The 20935-nt window shown below is 35.7% G+C and overlaps 1 protein-coding gene across 2 annotated transcripts in view; it reads left to right on the top strand.

The window, feature by feature from the left end:
- Window positions 1–604: 604 nt before the first annotated feature.
- LOC149087131 (alkaline phosphatase-like) overlaps window positions 605–20935 on the top strand; it is a 32313-nt gene continuing 11982 nt past the window's right edge. The window contains exon 1 of one of the 2 annotated variants that reach the window (XM_089231383.1): window positions 605–911. In XM_089231383.1, coding sequence (XP_089087509.1) covers window positions 782–911 — 130 coding nt within the window. In that variant the 5' untranslated portion in view covers window positions 605–781. The remainder of the gene's footprint in view (window positions 912–20935) is intronic. The other variant, XM_089231384.1, reaches the window with a different exon arrangement.

Raw genomic sequence — 20935 nt, 5'->3', positions numbered from 1 at the left:
CGCGTCACATAACCCCCAGGGCCATATTTGGTCCGCGGTCCAAGTGCCTTTATGCGATTTATCATTATATGGCTTAGAGGGCGGGTCATGGGGAAGGTGGGTACGAGCCCCCTGTACCCCCCCCCCCTCCCACCGTGTACGTCTCTGATTCCACCAATACGCGTTAGGATTCAGAGGGGCAGAGCTGATGACGAAATTTTGCTGACAAGGGGAGGGGGGGTCAGAGTTTTGCTTACTTTTGCTGACAAGGGGAGGGACGGGGGTCAAAAATGGCTAAAAATTTGCTTACGTAATAATAATACGGCCCCTAAGATGCCATTAAGAATACTTCATATTTTTATAAAGTGTGGTCGATGACGTAAGCATCATCCAACCCCCCCCCCCTCCCTCCCTTGTCATCAAAATTCAGCAAATCGGAAACCCATCGATGCTGACGTAATACTTGAATGGCCCTAACTTCACAAAAAAATCTGAAATATAACCATTAAAAAAATATATCGATACATGATCGGTGACGTAGTTTTTACATATCCCCTCTGAATGTTACAAAAGCTGTAAAAAACCGGCTGAGTTTTTATTTTTACTTTTTTTTCCTCAGAAACAGAGGGTGAAAAAAAGTGTGACGAGTGAGAGAGAAGGGAGAGTGTGTTCGGGTCCACAGCGGTATCACGAAACCGAAAGCGAAATCATTCAAAAGCTGGAGGCCGTCCGACCAAGTGTGGCACCCCGAAGACCACAAAGAGGGAAAAGTCATCTCTCGTATTTATTTCTGGACTCACTGATGATGATGTTCTCGTGCCGGCATCTGTTGATCTCTACTGCCATCGTCAATATCATCTTCCTCTCGTGGTCTTGCGAAGCCGCTGCTCTGGATGACGATGGCGAGAGGCACGCTGGAGTATCGATAGCAGGTACTTAATTAGTATCATCACCATATATATAACGTCGTATAATATTTACCACTTTTAAAATAGTGAAATCTCGCTACAACAGTACTCGATATAGTGATAAATCCCTCTACAACGATATTTTCCCACATCTTGTTTGGAATCCCCTATAATCTAATTCAGTGGTTCTCCAAGTGTGGGTCGCGACGCCCCTATTATTAATGGTCGAATTCAAGCGAAGAATAGAATGATTCTTTCTGCATCACACGTATTATTTACATCAAAAACAAGGAACATACACTTCACTACACCTCCCATTTCATAATGAAACAGCACTGAAATTGGATGAAAAAAAAAATGTCATTTAATTCTTCATTGATTACGCAAATTGGAGCAAAATGTGTTCGGAAAAATTCTTTTGACAGCACATTTACTAACGAAAACATGGAATGTCCCGGAAAACCTGGACATGTGGTCAACATATATGTACGAGGAGGGGGGTCACCGATAAATTTCTAGTCAAAAGGGGATCGCGATTCAGAAAGTTTGGGAACCACTGGTCTAATGTAAACCTCCTCTCGATACAACGATATCCTTTACTACAATAAATCCCTCTGTAACGATATTTTTTGAGGGTATTTCAAAACCGTTACAAGCGATGCACTTTTATATTTCGCTCAAAAAATCACCTTCAAAATGTTTTTGGAGTTTAAAAATTTTCTATCGCGCCTAGAATTTTTTGCGATTCGTCCAGCCCTGTTACATATCTGTATTTCGTACCGAAATGACACTAAAAGATGTACTTTTTAAAATACCAAAAAACTGAGAAAATAAATTCGTGTGATGAATACAGTAAAACCTCGTTAAGCCGTCACTCTGATAAGTCGTCATTTTTCTTCAAGCCCTTACGGCTCTCATAGACAACAATGTTATTAAACCCTCGTTTACTCGTCGCTAATTTCGGTTAACTCGTCACTATGAAAAAGTTTGAGAAAGAGGAACAGGCTATTTTTATGGCTCCCATTAAAAAAAAGAGCTTGTTAACAGCATTGCCATATGCTTAAAAGTCACCATAAAATCCTATATGCCTAGACGGAATAGTTTAAGTAACGCTGGGGAAGTTCATTTGCCGACTAAGGTTTTTGTGGACTGTTCAAGCTAGATCTCATTTCTGCATGGGCTCTACTGGAGAAACTGCAAGACACCCAGGCTCTGTCGCAAGAAGCAACGTAAGCACTCTCGTGATTTCAACTCGTGAGCACACTCGAGGGGACCAGGGCATCTCCGGCAAAACCAAAATTTATTGATATGTCAAAGATTACATGTAGTGCAAGGAAATCAAAAATTACGTAAATCGAAGAATCAAATTAATCAAGTTAAAGTCAAAGTGCAACGCGCGAGCACGGATAATAAATTATCATAGAAAGCACGGACTCTACTAATTTAGGGCTTGAAATTTCAACAAAATATCTTTGTTAAAAAAAATCAGTCATTCTTTCCCAAGTTGAGGTCTTCTGTTTAGTTTTCCCTGCCCAGGGCCCCTCCACCAAGTCAAAAGTGTTCGAGATTACTTTGTAGTTGTATCATGAACTACTGGTGATGAATTAAAACACTAAAATTAAATTTGATGTATATATAAAATTAATGTGCAATAGAGAGTTTCTATTATGAAGAAAAGCTACCTATTCTAACAGTTGCTCTGTTAGTCTAAATTAAAAATTGCTCGTATAAATAAAAGTGTACAGTACATTTTATCACAATAATTTAAGTAATAAGAGATAAAAAATAGAAAAAATTGCTATTACTTTTTCTTTCGCAATCTGTAAATTTTATTAATATTGTTATTTTGATTCATACTTTAATAAATGTCATATTACTTTAAATTTATACGATTTTCACAACATTGCACATTAAAACTGACGGCACTCCGCTTAAGCCATCATAATTTTTCGATAACTTGAGGTGACGACTTATCGAGGTTTTACTGTATTTTAATCAAGTATATGTCACGTATATTCAAATATACACGGGACCTAGAGAGTTAATAAGAATTTTATAAATTCACAAAGACTGAGTAAAATTTCATACCCTGACTAGGAAATATTCGTTGTAAATACGCAATAGCAAATATAGCTCCTATAAACTTATTTAAAAGAAAAAAAATTCTTACAATCCAACTATTTGTGCAAAAAAATTTATAAAAAGGTTTTTCCTCATTTTATTTCTTTGAAATATTTGTCATAACGTTAACCGCGTGAATGAAGCCATTCCGAGGTTATTCCACTGGTAAAATATTTCAACACAACATCAACCACGTGGATTCATTTTTCCAACAACACGGCAATCGGAATGTTCGTCTAGTGCTTTCGAAACTACTGCGGACCTTTTTATGAGCTTGCTATGCTCGTATTACTCACACGAGAGTGCTATTTAGTGTGGAAAAAACAAAAAAATTGCCTATAAATTTCTCGAATACTCCCTGGCGTAATACACAAAACATTCCTGTTACTGTTTAACCTTCCCGGCGCAGTGTCCCCATAGTGACATCACCTGTTTACAATGTTTTCTATGGGTTTTAGGGAAATGTCTGCCCTTCGAAGGGTTAAACGAGATGATCCGTTCAAATTACTGACACCAAAAAACACTTTCGAGAGTATTTCGCGTACCTCTTTCCATCGAAGTAATTAATATGATATAGATATATAACTGTTCCGAATTTTTAATAATGAGGTATTCAATTAATCAATATTTTTTTTAGTTTAGAATTTACTTTCTATATGAGAATGTATAATGGAATATTTAAAAAACAGGAAATTACTAAAATTTGTCATAAATTTTTTTATACTACAGTCGAATCCCGTTATAACGAACTCCAAGGGACCGGAGAAATCGCTTCGTTATAACAAAATTTTGTTATAAAGAAACTCCACGTTTTTGCATTGTTCCTATGTAAACTTATCTGGGGGAATTAGAAACATGTTCGTTAAAACGAGATTTTTCGCTATAACGGTATTCGTTTAAACAGGATTCGACTGTATTTTTGATCCTCTTAGTTTTTTGAGTAATATTTATTTTCATAAAATCATTGCAATACTATTTTGAACGATTTTAGTATATACTTTAGTTAATAGTTTTTTGTTTTTCAAATATTTGAAATTAGAGATGTGTTTCAATTAGGAATTAACCGGTGAAGGGATGATTGGTCAGCCGGGGCAAGCACTCATTTTGGCACCCTCTTGTAATGTTGAAGGAGAGGTTAAAGGGTGGAATTTGCGCCGCCTCTGGTAGGTACATCGCCCGGGGCACCAGACCCACCTGCTTAGTTACGGCCTTGAACCGGACTATTCCTAAGGAAGTATTCCACCAAGAAATACTAAGGGAACCTGGACTCCCTTTTTGCATTCAGAGAGCGCCATATTTGCCCCTATCGACCAGTTTTTTAACTTTTCTTGAAAAAAAAACATTTTTTTTAGTTTCTTCTTTTCCCGGCCAGGTGCACATAAACAGAAGGAATAAGCGGACTACTGGCAAGTTCGGCGGTAAATTTAATGTATGGGAAGGTCAAGAAAAATATGGTAGAATAGGAAATAGATGAGATGGCAAAATTTAAATAAAAAATCTACATCACCAAAACAGTTTGAAATCAATTTAGTCCTCTATAATTCACATAAAAACGTACAGATTTTTTTAGAAAAACAAATGCAAATTGATGCTGTTAGCATATTTCTAATTGAAACAATGCATCAACACAGCAATTCAATTAATTATAGTTTATGTTTCAATTGGTTACAGTAGACAAAATTATTGCAACCCACACAGGTAAAAGGCTTATATCCCGGGAGGGACAGAGCCTGGGTCGTGTCTGGTCTGTCGGAACAGTAGACAAAATTAACGATAAAATATGCAGTTTGTCTTTATTTTACTATTATCTATAAACAGATAAAATCTTAGCAAAGTTGAGTAGTTGTGTTACTTTGAATTACATTTCCGATTTCTTCAATTTGTTGCGATTTTATATATCTCTGAACAGGGAGATAACATTTCAACAGCTCTCAAAAAAAGCCAATTCTTTCTACATAAAAAAAAACTATTGTACTTAATAGCCGCATTGGTGTACTGAAATGGCACCGAAATATGTACTTTCTAAAATACCAAAAGAATTAAGAAAATAAATTGGTATAATGGATTTTTGACCATGTATTTGCCATAAAGGCATACTCAAATATACACCGGACCATAGAGGGTTAAAAACTATAAAGCTCTATCATTTAGCTTAGCTTAGACCAGCGGTTCTCAACCTTTTTTGACTCGCGGAGCCCTTTTCAGTACATAATTTCTATGGCGGTGCCCTGTTTGACTCGAGGAGTCCTTTTTTGTACATAATTTTTATGGCAGAATCTTGTAGGCCTCTCTTATTTACTTATCTATCAAATTCACTCATTCATTTTATTTTCCTCGAGTCGCCGCGGAGCACCGGTTGAGAACCGCTGGTTTAGACTAATCTAATCTAGCTAGACTATTCTATTTTTTTTTTTTTTATAATTTAAAAGAACAAACAGCAAATTACAATGTACAAATATATAATACAATATACAAATACAAACATATGTTACACGACACAAAACACACACACATATAATACATACACTATGTAGCCCCAAGGGACTAAGAAGTCCCTCCAGCAGGCCTATATAATATTAGCATTATTACTATTTTAGTTAGCATTGTTTAGTTATCATTGTTTAGTTAGCATTGTTAGTTAGCATTGTCTAGTACTATTATTAGTCACTATATAGCTTAGACTATTCCATCTTAACTTAAACTAATAACTACGGACAATATACAATCAAAACATCAAGACAAAAAAAAACCAGTAAATAAAATAATGTAATTATTTTCGTCATGCTTAATCAGATGCAAATTTTTCAGAATTTTTACGTGTAACAATAAAGCAATATACGAAGGCCACACTCTTATATATGCCCGTGTAAGAAGTCATTGTTATCATTGAAAACTGATACATTGTTTTTCTTATTATTATTATCCTTGCCCAAACCATAAGAGATTAAGGTCTGATACGGATCGTTTAATTTACCTTTGATTTATTTTAAATGGAAACGATTTTTCCGTATGCCTCAGGCTTGAATTTACCAAATCTCCCCCCTTCATTAATTATTCAATTTTTCTTTATGTTTTCCCCCTTATTTATTTCATATTGGTTTTTTGGTTTTTCTTCGTCTCAATGTTTCCTTCCGGGAAGTTTTGAAAGCTTGATATGTTGTTCTGCGGATATTCCAAGTTTTAGTTTCGGAATGATATGGTTTAATGGGTTTTTTTATTTATTTATTTATTTATTTCCTAAGAAGAACCGAAAAAACACTTTTACGGACTGTTTGTCAAAGGTCAGGTTTTGGTTATTAATCCATGTTCAGTTTCATTGAAGTTCAAGTTAGCAATGGAGATGAAAAACTATATATTTATGGTGTATTCGTATATTAATGCGTATATAATATCATAATCAGCCATTGATCATAGGCGGATACTGGGAAGCAGAAGACGATGGGAATGATTCTCTCCTCCCCGTAAAAAAAACATAGACATTCGCTCCGGTGACGCACACACAACACCGGTCTATCTCCATGTGAAATCTACTACTGAGTGAGATGTGTCGGAAGTTTGCGTGTACCTAACAGTGCGCTTCTAGTGTGTGAATTTCTAGTGCTGCCATCTTTGGTCGGCTGAAGTTGTTTTTTCTGTGGTTCCCTGTTCCCTACTTGTGGCTCGAATGCGAGCCGGTCATGCTATTAAAAAATCTCGCCACAGAAACCAACAGACCCACAACTGTACATTCAATCATCGCACTCCACTCACAATTCCAAGTCTACATGGCAACATTTCCTTTCAACCGGGCACAATTCTCGTCTATCGCCATGAGCAATTCACTACTGAGTGAGTTGTGTCGGAAGTGTGTGCGTGTGTGTGTGCGTGTAACTAACAGTGTGAGTGCGTATCTAGTGCTGCGTGTGAATTTTCAGTGCTGCCATCTAAATTTGAAATTGTGAGTGAATTGTAATCATTGAATACTTGACCGTTGTTGGTGTGTTTCTCTTTGTAGTGAGACTTTTTAACGGGAAGAACAGCTCGCTTTCGTGCCTCGAAGTTGAGAATTACGGAAAACAAATCTCAGCTGACCACCACTGTGCGACTGTAGAGTTCTCGCGATGCGAGTCCGTCACTATGACCACACGACCGCACAGCGGTAGATGACAGCACTACTACTACTATATCACACATGCACCTCGTCCATATTCCTCTGCGGAATCTCTAACGAATTGGTAGATGTTGGAATGTGTCTGTACGTATAGTGAACCTAACGTGAAGTTTGCTTCTGTATTATGCTTGTTATGTGTAGTGCTGTCATCTGCCATCAATTTTTCTAACTATGAGTGAAGTGTGATGATTTAATAATTGTACCGGTGTAGGCCCGTTGCTCTGTGTGGCGAGACTTTTTAACGGGAAGATCGGCTCGCCTCGATGTTAAGAACCACAGAAAACCAACTTCAGCCACCGTCGACATAATTTTTCTACTATGTCGACGGTGGGGTTCGAACCCGGGTCTTAGATAGCAGCACTGGAAATTTAAGCACCGGATACGCAAACTCAGAGTGTTAGGTACACACCCACTTCCATAGTAAAGTGTCCATAGCAATACACCGAAATCGTGTTCGGTTTGAAAGAAAGAAAGACGTTCGACCCTTCGACTATTCGAGAACCTTGTATTCACTTACGCCATTGCGCTTCAAGACGATTATAGTGAATATACGTATGACAATAGCATTCTGGCGAGTTGAGTCGAGGCTACTCGAGATCGATTTGAGTATCCCTGTGTGAGAAAGTTAGCCCTTAGAATTATTGGGTCCATTAAATGCAGTGATGCCATATTATACGCATTCTATAATGTTTCCGAACCACTAGTGAAAATCAGATGAAATGCAGGGGGTGAAGGAGGCCATGGAGAGCTGTGAAGAATTGGAGATGCAAGTGAAACATGGTGGGGCGAAAAAGGACTTCATTCCGAATTCAGCAGAGATTTTCGTAGAACCAGGGCCATTTTTACGAGGTGGTGGGGGGGGGGGCGTATAGGTATGGCCCGGAGCCCTCGTATCCGTAGGGGCTTATATGATGAGATCTGCTACTATGATTTTCGAGTGCAAGTATGTAAAATTCAAATTATTAGTTCCAGTTAAGTGTGGGTAAAGGGCCCCCAGAACATCCCTTTCTCCGGAGACCCATGATGTTGAGACGGCCATGCATAAAATCCCCACGAGAAGGAAGTTCAATGAACTCTAGGTCTTACCCTGGGTCCGCCCAGGATAGGTGTGGACCGAGAATAACGTGTCTGTAGGGTCGATTGTAGGTTCGTTGGATTGTCCCCATATTTTACACAGATCTATTTATCTGATTTAAATAAGCTTTTTTGAGGGATGATGGATCTGTGCCTGGCCAACACCATCTGTAGCGGAAGGCCTCCGCACGAAGCTAGTGACGTCACTGAAGAAGGTCATGTCACCCATAGCCATCGGATATAGCCGAAGCATGCGCCATCTTTACCCTTTTTTTGAAGTATATCCAATGGCTCTAGGTGAGGTGGCCTTCTTCATTGACGTCACGAGCTTCGAGCTGAGACCTTCTGCTGTAGATGATTTTGGCCTGGCGTCGGGTTTCGGAGATCGATCTCATTCATAAAAAATGTTTGTTTATTATAAATTTAGTTTTTATTGAATTCAATTCCGTTTTGGCCTCGATCTTGGATGAGGGTAGAGGGTCCTGGTTAAGACGGGGACCATGGGTTATAAAAGGTTGAGAAATACTATACTATAAGACTATTAGAAATTTGATTTGTTGCAGCACTGCCATCACTAGTAGTTTACTGAGACAAGAGCAAACGGTTGTGCAAAGAAGTAGCCCGTATTCTGTGCATGATCGTGTATATCCGAAGTTGCTGCAAATTATCTTTTAGAACGATTACACTATAAAAATTTTATAAAATTTATTTTATAAAAGTTCAAAATTGCAACCGATAGGTTTATTTGTCGATTTTTTTTTTCAAGATTTGTAAAAGATCTTTTATCAGACTTTCATAGTGTAATCCCGGCTTTAAGCTAATAACTCACACTAGGAAAAAGTGCCCTCTATCCTAACTTTTGAAATCTCTCAGGCCAATCCCCTGAGAAACTTCTTGGCTTGAACAGAGCAGCAGTATTTTTCTGGTCAGAATTTTGAAATATGTCAACGCCGAGGAAGTGTAAAAATAAATCTCGGAAATGAAGGCCCCTTCTCGTACATGCAAATATGTTAGATAAGGGGGGAAATGATCACATCAGAATACAAAATAAAAGATGAATGTCCTCATTTTTTATATAAAATGTGTCTCTGGGTGGGATTTTTTTTTTTCATTTCTAAGCAACTGGAGTGTAGAGGAAAGCCATTCACTAGCAAAATCAGAATCTTATCGACTCTTCATCGGAATCTGCATCAACCTTACCTGTTTTAGTAAAATGTAACCAGTGTTAAAGAAAAAGAAACACTACGTGTTAGGATTTTTGAACAGCGCTTGCATTACTAATACCACTACCACCACCACATCAATAGCACCTTATCTGGAGAATATGGTTGTCCGATAAAACGATACGTTTTCACGGTACATGATCCATGGGAAATATCTTCACGAATATCAATGCTTAATAGACAGTAACCGAATTCTACTGAAAAAAAAAAAGCATCGAACTTTTCTTGCAGAAAAGATGGATATTGCTCACGTGAAGAAAAAAAAGAGTAAATCCGGTCACGCCTAATCCTTCTGAATTGTTCGCGGAGGTTCTCAACAGATGGAATCCTTCAATGGGACAGCAAACATGGTGCCATTAATTCTTCTTTAAAAAGCCCTCTCGCACCTGTTTGCGTGCTCTTTATGTTCACGGACTCATTAATAAAGTGTAATATAATGTAATAGGTTATAAGAAAACCCCCGCTAGAGGATTACATAATGGTAAAGGTAATAAATCCTGCGTTAATTCAATGTCCTCTCGCTCCCTCTATAAGCAGGTTCATGACATCTCTCTGAAATCGCCCCGTTGAACTATAAATGTTTCTTCTCCTCCTCCTCCTCAGAGACGTTGCAGTTATATTATGTTGTTGTTAAGTTAATATGTAAGTCGGAAAGGGGGTTAGTAAAGGGATATGCTAGCCTAACGAACCCTGGCCTTGAAATTCCACTCCTAAATGAGTGAGGTGTGGTCGATAAACCGTGTGGTGGACTCGACGAGAGCGATAATATGATGAAGAAGACGGCGATCAGATCCACGTTCCACATTCAAGGTCGATGATAATCACGTTCTTCATCTCGAAATGAGAGAAGACGTCGTTTTAATGGTCTTCACGACCCGCTTTATATTTATTTATTTATTTTTCTATTATGGTAATGCCGACCTACAGTTAACAGACGGCCATTCAATAACTCAAACGTCATATAACGCATCGGTCTGTTATCTCTCTTTCTGTGTCTTTCAAACAAGTCCATCTCTCTTTCATTCGATGCAAAACAAATTAAGGGTCCAGGGGGAAAACGGGATTTACAGCAAAAAGTAGATTTTGAGTATGAAAGTGTTATAATGGTGTTCCCTCCAGTATACAGAAACTTTATCGCTATTTTTTTTACGGCTTTAAAGTCTTTTTACCCCAAAAAATGAATGCACGTCGGGATAGTATTCCTTGTAAGCTACAAGATGGCACTGCTACCGCGTTTTCGAAAAAATTGCTGTAAAGTCGTTTTTTTCCTTCTGAACTCTTTATTAATGTAATTACGATTGATGACTTTGTGAATCTATTCAGATCTGGACACACACCGTCAAAAATATTATTCAAACTTTTATTTTAAGAACATTTTCACCTAGTATAAATCAAAACTTTATTAACAGTAACTTAATGACGTACATTAGAGCGAATATACATTGCTTTTATTGTACGAAGATCGAATCGTGAGGTCTATATTCAGATTAATAAGAAAAAGTTTTGGAAAGGATAGAATTGATGCAAAATTGATGAAAAAAATTTCCAAAAACGCGCTCACATGCATGAGGAGCTTATTTTCGAAAGATTCACTTTTTTTTCCGAAATGCACTTTCAACGGTTTCTGAATTTTTGGGGTGAGCTCATTCGAGATTATGCAACAGGGTTTATTCACGCGGTAGCATTTTTTGTCGAAATTACAATGGAAGGTTAGTCGTTTCTGCCAAAAGGGAATAAATACATCCATCTCGTTCATTTACTTAAGCATTTTTCATTCAAACGGGAACATAACAAAGGGGTTTATCTACTTACGTTAAGAAATTTTTTTCAAAACGGAACATACCATTATAGCGCTTTCAGAGTCACATTTTGCAGTAGAACCTCTCGATAACGGCCACCCATGGGTCCGAAAATTTTATCCCCACACCAGGAGTGTCCGTTAGTGGGTAGTAAAATGCTTTGAGTCCCATCGGCGTAATTCAAAAAAATGTCCGTCAATGGAGGAGTCTGCTAACGGGAGTGTCCGTTACCTCAGTTTTCGCAGTAGAATAATCGTGTTTCTTATATTATTCACGAGACAGTAGTAAGGCTACTATCCTTGGCTAGATGAAACCGTCAGGAATCAATGGGTGGCGTAGAAATTTCCAATTTTTTAGACTTGACCACCTTCAGTTTTGATCAAAGGGTAACATTTCTACTAATTTTCTTTCAAAACGGAACATTTCCAAAATTATAATGTATAATGAATTGAACGCCTTTGAACTGATTCCCTTAAATTTTGATCAAGAAACATAATATTTAAATACCATTACTCCACTCCCTTAAGCTACCTGTTGGACTATTTGCTACTTTTGTAAAGCAGCCCATTCCGGAGAAGAAAAGGTTTTTATTTCTGCTGCAAATTTAGTAATTGTGGAAATGCTTCCTTTTAAAAATAAGCTTCTCGTATTGGCATGCCCCTTCAACACGTTCTTGTCCTGTGAGCCACATGTTGTTCATGGGACGGATACTCACGTATTAACGATCTTATAAATAAAGATGAACCCTTATTTTCAAGAATGGTGGTATAAATGAACTAAGTAGTTATCTAGACCTATATGTTTTTTGCATTTATACTTTCCAAAATCTTGAAAAAAATTGAAAATATTTCATAAAACACCTCGCATTTTCGTATTTAAATAAAATCAATTAATTCTCTAAAAACCAGTATGGATTTTCGCTTAACTCTAACACTAAAAATGGCTTAGTATCATTCACTAATTTTACTTACTTATAATAGAAGTGGCTAGGTAATAAGGCAGTAATGCGACTATGACTATTTTGTTAGACTTTTCAAAAACTTTTGATACTGTTATACATGCAAAAAATTCTATTAATCAAACTTCATTCAATACGAATAAGAGGTAATATTTTTGAGTTTAAATCAAACCTATATTCAATTGTTTTCAATATGCTGAAATCAATGATAATATAATAAGGCAGAGTTTACCCGGTTCAGGTAGTGTAATTTTGGGTCCCCTCTACTCTACATAAACGACCTGTGTAATCTTGACATAAAGGGATCTTTGCGGATGATGCCATACTTCTATATTCTTCAAAGAATTTGAGTGCTCTAAATACTTATATAAATGAAGACTTACTAAGAATACGTAACTGGTTTCTGGCAAACGATATGAACAAAACTAAAAAAATAAATGTGTTTTAAATTAAAAGAGAGACAGACAATGTTGTAACTCCCGAGTTCTCTCTAACATGTCACGATAATTCCTGTCATTTACTGTCTTTTTTATTAGTCATTTATCTTTCACTCTAATTCTGAAGTAACATTATAATGGCTGATGTTATTTTTTTATTGCAAAACGGACATTCCTATTTGCCACATACTATATTGTAATATTAATATTTTACGCTAATTTCGCTCAAAATTATTTGAATCTAATCTACATGTCTAATGAATTCTAACACCTGATTAATTTATACGTAATGAATATGAATCGTGTGCATTTTTATAAGTACGGTTCTACATAGTCCCCCCTTGGCCGCAAATTACTCGTGAGCCGCTGAACGAGATATACTTTCAATCAGAAAAAGTATCCGAATAACGTGTAGAACTCAAATACGTCATCTATGTAGCGAGCGGTTGTATCGTTATTGAAATAAAAATGTTAACTTCTCTTATACAGTCCCCGTTCTCAAGAACCCGATTACAAAGTTGTTCTGCCTCTCCCGAGGCGAACAAAAAAAAGTTCCGTATTTCTCAGTGCAATATTCGCTGAGATATTTGAATTCAAATATATAAGATAGAAATTGGGAAAGAACAGCATAAACCAATGGTTCTGAAATTTTTGGCACCCGTGACTCTCTTGTGCAGTTCATGGTTCATCTGCGGCTCACCAGAATAGTTTGGTAGATATATTCCCTTATAAAAGAACCCACTTCAAAGCATAAATAGGCTGACAAATAAATATCTCCAGCTCGCCACGACGCCTATTTGAGCCGCGACGCACAATCCGAGGAACACTGGCATAAACTGACAACGCGTTTTCCCTTGTCTATGCTGTTCTTTCCAAACTTTACTCCGATTTTTGAATTCAAATATCGCAGGGACTATAGCTCGTAATAACGTAGAATTTTTTTATTAGGTTTTTGAGGACAGGGTGCTCATATAGAAAGATTTTCACATTAATGTTTTTTCCTCAAGAAAGACAGAACCAAAATTTTTCTTTAGTTTGGTATATGTGAGAACAGGGTGTCCGTATAAAAAGTCAACTTTTATGTGTAAATAACTATACAACCCCTTGCAACATGAATGACGTATCTGTGTCTACATGTTATTTGAATACCTTTTTGTAATTGGAAATATGCCTCTTGGATCAACATTTGTGGCCAAGGATAGTTATGGAATCATCCTGCATAAACTATTATGTACATTAATTTTGTCATTTACATCTAATAACCAGAATGGCTCGTATGATCCCTAGCGAGATTTTAATAATCAATCCCAATGATTTCACATTATTCTTTTTAATGTATACAGGGTGGGCGAAAAATCCGTAAAAACTTTAAAAATTCATAAAAAACCCGAAAAATAAACGAAATACAAAACGGTTTGCAGGGTTAGCATCGCTAGGTCACGGGAATTTCTTAAGATGAGGGAAAAAAATAACTAACAGCCGATAGGTGGCACTGACGTGCACAAGTCAAAGAAAAGATATGCAAATAATGAAGTTGGAAGCGCAAGTTCTTTTAACGGTCTCATTTGCATATTTCCACCCAAGTCGCTCAGGCCAGCGCCACCTGTTGGCTGTTTTTTAGAAAAAAAAATTCCCGTGACCTAGCGATGCTAACCCTGCAAACCGTTTTTTATTTCGGTTATTTTTCAGGTTTTTATGGATATTTAAGGTTTCTACAGACTTTTTGCCCAATCAGTATATTAATTATAATAATAAAAACATGAAAAAAAGAAAAAGAAATCGTATTCTCTATCTCGAAACAAAAACCAAGGGTTGTATGGGTATTTTCATCCGCGTCCCTACGGAAATGTCTGTGAAGCCCTAAGGCAGTCTTATCATAGTCACTTAAGCGGGATGGGAATCCGATTGAACCTGAGAAATTCATGGTAATGCATACTTAGCCCATCATTATAGAAATGCAATGGATATGGCGAAAGTTGAGGGGAGGAAAATGATAGCTTCTGGAAACAGCGGTGAAGAAAAATATGGAAGCCCACTTTTTTCCAAAAAGGCAAAAATATATAATAACTCAATCCACAAACGCTCTAGGCAATGATTTCACCCGCTTGTGTTGCGGAACAAAAATTGTCTTTGAGCATGGAGAAAACAAGCGAAAACAAATTCTGTATGAAGAACTATCACGATCAAAATGATCATCATTTTCTTGGGAATGATTTTGAAATTGACTTCTCCAGAAATGATGTTGTTTTAACTTCTTCCGAAGACGTGGATATTTTTGAATCGTAATGTTATCCTCAAGCAATGTCTCTCATACAGCCTTTCCTACAGTGGAACATTGTACAGTACGCGTACATTATTCCGAGTTATCATGCCATAAATACGATAATTATCATGAATACGCATCGTAGAAGTCTCTGTCAGTAACTATGATTGCTGGACTTATTTGTGTATGTAGAGCTTGTTGCTTTTTTTAATCGTTAGAAGTTCCAATTAATATAGGGTGGGCAAGAAATCCCGGACACAGTTTAAAAATTTATAAAAAAATCAACCATTTGGCATAGAAAGGTGCGTTGTGCAATAAATACTTACCGTCCCCCTACAGTTTATGAATTTAAAATAATGTTCAAAACTTCACTCACAAAAAATTCAACGTGACACATAAAATGCGACACGAACAGTGCATAATTAATGTTTATTACGATTTGCGTTACATAAACTACCACATTTCATTATGAGCGCTCCTTTTCAGTTCGGAGTACATCTAAACGAACAAAAGAGTGCTCGTATTTAAAAATGAGGACAGTTTTATGTAATGTGAAACCGTAATAAACATTAATTATGCACACACAGCTTGTGTTGTATTTTTTGTTATGTCGAGATATTTTGTGAAGCAGCGTCATCTGTGAGTGAAATTCTGAACTATTCATTATTATTTATTTAAAAAAAAATCTGTCTTGATAAGTATTTTGGTACACCCTGCATGTTTTTTATGTCAATTGATTCCTTTTTTTTATTAGTTTTTGAAATTTTATTTGGACTTTTTGCACACATTATACGTATATATGTTGATAAAGGTAGATTTAATCATATACACATACTTATACAATCTCCACCGTCTTAAAAATTAACGGTGGTTTATATAATTTGCCGTTTTTAGGATATATTTTGCTTATGATGAAACTGAAAAAAAAACTAATATAAAGGAAACGTTACGGAATCAGTTTTAAAAAGTAATATAATTCAAATACAATAGAGGTGTCCCTCGCTTTACGCGATTAATTGGCTCCACAGAATAATCGCGAAAGACGAGTTAAAATTTCACATGGATTATATAGGGATAGGGTTTTTTTTCTTCAGAAGGGTAGGAAGAAAATAAACCCAACTTCCAGCAGCAAAATAATTTTTTTAATGAATTAATCAAATTTAAAAATATAAATCTCGTCAATTTATATACGTTATATGAATAAATTCAACAGCTACTTTTTACTTCTGTCTTCGTTACTTCTGATTGATTATAATCATTCCTCTTCAATGGCTATTCAGGAGAGAAAACATCCACACTCATTATAAGTAAGAGTAGATGTTTTCTTTCCTGAAAAGCCTGATATGTGTGTGATGGGCTGATAACTTTTTCAATGAAAGCAATTGAAATTCGACTGACGAGCAGCATTCTTTATTTCTTAATAAAAACTTCATAAGCAAAGCTAGAGAATTCAGAATATCCCTGGCAAATCTAACAATTCTAGACTCATTATGATTGTCTTCTTCAATTAATATTCTCATAGCATGATAGCATTGTCCATGTTGAAAAGCCATAATCATTGTTGAAAAGCCATACATTGTTGAAAAGCTCTAAAAGCATTGTTGAAAAGATCCATAAGCATTGTCGAAAAGCCTTCCATTGTTGAAAAGGTCCATAAGCGTTGTTGAAAAGATCCATAAGCGTTGTTGAAAAGATCCATAAGCATTGTTGAAAAGCCTTCCATTGTTGAAAAGATCCGTAAGCATTATCGAGGAACAATCTCATCCAAAATATTGTTAAAGAACACATTACCATTCAAAAATTTGTAAGGGAAATAAATAATTTTAAGCATTATTTTTCTTCGAATAATGATAGTCAAAATTTGGCATAATAATAATAGTAGTATATTATTATTATAAATCTCGTCGATTGCAAATATTCTCAATATCTACAATATTATAAAGATCAGTTTAACAAAGTGGCCCACTTTGCCACAAATTGCAAAAATTACCAATGTTTTACAACATAAGTTTACAGCATATTTTGCAATATATTTCCATTTAGACAAAAAGTGATATGTGTATCACTTTCTTTCTTATCACAAAAATGAGAAACTTTGCCTGGTTTTAATTTATACAAAAATTGCCACGTTTTTAAGACAAATAAATTCAATTGGTCGAATGGTCGACGCGTTTCGGCTCTTCAATGGAGAGCCGTCACGCGTCGACCATTCGACCAATTGAATTTATTTGTCTTAAAAACGTGGCAATTTTTGTATAAATGTGTATATACATGAAAAATCCTTAATTTCTCCAAAAACCGATGAGAAAATATCGATAACTATTAGTTCTCTCTCAAATCAATCTCTTGGAACTAAACGCTGTGAAAACCGTTTCTTTAATATCTTTTTTTTTTTTATGGCATCTAAAATAGTTTGTTTTTCTTTTAATTCATTTCCTGAATGAAATTCTTTGTTTTTTCTCCAACAACAGCGTAAAACTTTTTTTTTTTTGTATTTTCTTCATATTCTTTACACACATCGTTGACCAAGCAGCGCGATTTCTTTTTTTCCGCTTCACTTTCTTCTGCCTAAGAATCAAAGATTCCCATCTCTCAGCTCTATCTTTCTCTGAACATTTCTGCCTCCATTTATACCAGAAAATTCCAGGTTCCGAAGAAGTATATACAGACTGCCATAATATTAGTACACCCGTCGACACGAACTTTTACCAAGATAAATTGGTACGCGAAGCCAATGTCACGGTTACGTAGGCACAGTCAGTACTACGATGAGAAGATACGAGGGATAGAGAGATACGTAGTATATCCCAGAAAAAAGAAATTTTAGCTCAAAAAAAGTATATGGTGGGGCCTATACATCCCTCAATGGTCGACTATGCGTTAAACGACTTGGAGTATGTTCTCTATGTAATTTTCAAAGTTAGCAGTTTGCTGTAATGTAACGATTTTTTCCCCCCAAAAAGATGGCACAAAATTGTATCTTCACTAAATAACAGTCATGTGTATGTTAAATGAGGTGTGTAAAAAAATTATCCCACATTTCCATTGTTATTTTTTTTCTCATATATATATATACACGGTGTCCAATAAATTCGCGCAAATAGTTTAAAAAATTCGTAAAAATGGGAGGAATTGATAAATTTGAATGCGGTTTGTGAAAAAATTGTTTTCATCAGAGTTATTATTTTTTCTTTTTTTCAGTAGGAAAAAAAAATTAGTTCAAATTTTGGTCGATAGAGTACGCTGCACGAAAGAAGCTTTTTCTTTTCTGTATATATTAATTACGCGTTTTGCAAAGTTCAGATCATGTTAAAATTTTGGTTCTTTTTTCTCCTCGCCATGACGTATCTTCTTGATGCAAGGTGATTCAGAAATGGTAAAACCCTGAAAGATTGATAGAATATAAGGTGTCTGATGGTAATATGGCCACATTGTAATACATGGTCAATTTTCTGTAATTTTTTTTTTTTCAAACAGAATTCGAAATTTGAAGTTTCTATTCTATTTAAGCTGTTCGTTTGGACACATGGACAAATTGTTTCTATTTTGCTTGGGTGATGCGTAGTCTCACGCCAGTTCGCCATATTAAGTCAGAAGTGACATTCAGAAAATCATGTTGTTATTTTCCTCTGGAGAGCAATGCATTTGTATTTCTTCTCAGTTTTCATTACTCCACAACTTTAGTTGCTTAATCATGACATTTACGGTTTTCAATGTTTCATCAACTGTATTCTTTGCAATTTCAATCTACATAAATTTCTGTCTGTCATGCAGGTTTCTCTGGAGTATTTGGCATGTTGGTTTTATAGCCAGGTATAAGGTAGCCATATGTCCCGCTTTATCGCTGTTAAATTCACTATCCCGGAAAAGGCTTTCGGGACGCCTTTTTGTCCCGGTTTTTCCTTAGGCATTAAAGACTAACTTAAAATAAAATTACAGTCGGTCCTGCTTTATTGGGTAATGGATAAACAGATACTCAGCTTTTCGGATATTCTTCTGGAATCAAAATTTCTCCTACAGAGAATATGAAATAATATATAGAGAGCTTATTGTGGATCATTTCAAAAAGTTTTCTCCGTTTAATTAATAGAAATATTGTGATTAATATGACATCTGTTTATATATATATCAACCACTATGTAGCCAATATTTTTATTTGATAGAACATTTGGAAATTGTTTCAAATATGTTTTTAGTTGAGATAAAAAAAAAATACACAAAAAAGCCTAAACTTTCTTTAATATATTTTATTATTTTTTTTATTTTTGTTCCCTGTTGAGCCTACAAAGTACGTTACCTTTTTCAATGGAAATAAAAATCTGCATAAACATCATGACTTCATGCAATGTCCTGAAATTTTAAAAATGATCGCGAAGAAGAAGCGTTTGCGTTGTGCAACATATTAAAGGTTTAAGATGCAATAAAAAACACAACAACGCAAACTGAATTTGGCAAAGAATACGGAATTTCCCAATCTCAAGCATCAAGAAAAATTCTGATGAAATTGAAGATTGGCGAGAGAAATGAAAAGAAATTGAATTTCAACGATGTTGACTAATTTGTATTGCAATGGTTTCATGCTGAAAGATTCGGAAATGCATCAATCAAACGCACCATGATTATGCAAAAAGCATAGAAAATCACCTAAGGTTTAGAAAACTGAAAATGTTTATGCTTCGAAAGGCTGATTACACAGTAAGCAGCGAAGGAACATTTTGATGCTGAAGAGATTGCGCGGATAATCAGGTTCGTTGTGAATCTTTTGTGAAATTTAGATGAAATACTTAGTGTATGGAGGACATTTTCGATTGTGATGACACGGCTTGGTTTTGCAGAGCTATGCCAAGTGGGAGTATCGCCGGAATAAAAGAACAGATTTATTAATTCAAAAAGAATAAAGATCGTTTAACGTTGCTTTTATGTGTTAAGTGAAAATTGCACGGGACGTCTGACAACCATAGCCCCCGGTCCTGACGTTTCACTCGTTTTGGCACCTCTGTGTAGAAGTAGTGCGATTATATTTTCGTATATTACATTGTAAGTTTGCAATTTTACACTGTAATGTCCATCAAATGAAGGTTTTGAAAATGTCCCTGTTTTGCCCCGGTTTTTAATAACGGATTTCGGGATTTGTCCAGGTTTCTCGGGTACCTCATTTGACCACCATAGCCAGGTAAGATATCAAGTATCAAATGTTTTTTGTCAGAAATTCCATGTGACCAGGTCTTTAGCCCTCTCTCCCAATTTCTATTCCTAAAGAAGGAAGGAAAAGGATTTATATCTCTGTCCAAAATGTGTCTCTTAATTCCCTTAAAAAAAATATCAACTTTTTTATTTATCATTTTAAAATTCAGTTAAATCTTACGAAATTTATTTTCTGGACGAAATAATTTTCTTTTCGTATTTAATTTTAAATTAAAAAAGTTAAAATTAAATACGAAAAGAAAATTATTAATTTTCTCTTAATTAATAATTATTAATTTTAAAATTATTAAATAACTTTTTTTAAATCAATAAGTTCTCGTGAAAATGCTTGTCGATTTGTTGAGATATGTGCACGTGGAGGACTTTCTTGTCCATATTACCTTCACCTGTTGGGAATACGGACAAGAAGTAGACTGAAAAAAATACTGTTTTTTTATATTTTTGGTTTAAATTATATCGTGAATTATTATTTTCGTCTTTTAATAATTCTTCAAGATATATTTTATTATATTCTGTTTTTCATAATTTATCATACAGATTTCAGCAAAAACCACTGAAGGTTTGACATCTTTATGGCATGTGGCCATATTACCCTCACTTACCTTACATGAAATTTACGTCCGGCTTCTCTTGATTCACGAAAATAGTCATCCCTTTTGCAGTCCAAAACAGCAATGCGGCGCAGAAGGGTCGTTGTGGCACTACGCTTCTCTATGTCCACACACGGCGGAGTTGCACTTTGGTGATATACCGGCGGATAAACTATACGTTTGGAAGAAAAGTGTTCTTCAGAGTCCGCTCAATTATCGCGTGTGATG

Source organism: Pholcus phalangioides, unplaced genomic scaffold (assembly GCF_987345545.1).
Source record: "Pholcus phalangioides strain wild (caught in Gottingen) unplaced genomic scaffold, Ppha-v1.0 ptg000004l_1, whole genome shotgun sequence".
Lineage (NCBI taxonomy): Eukaryota > Metazoa > Arthropoda > Arachnida > Araneae > Pholcidae > Pholcus > Pholcus phalangioides.
Note: the sequence above shows the minus strand (reverse complement) of the source record. Positions and strands in the feature narration are given on the sequence as shown.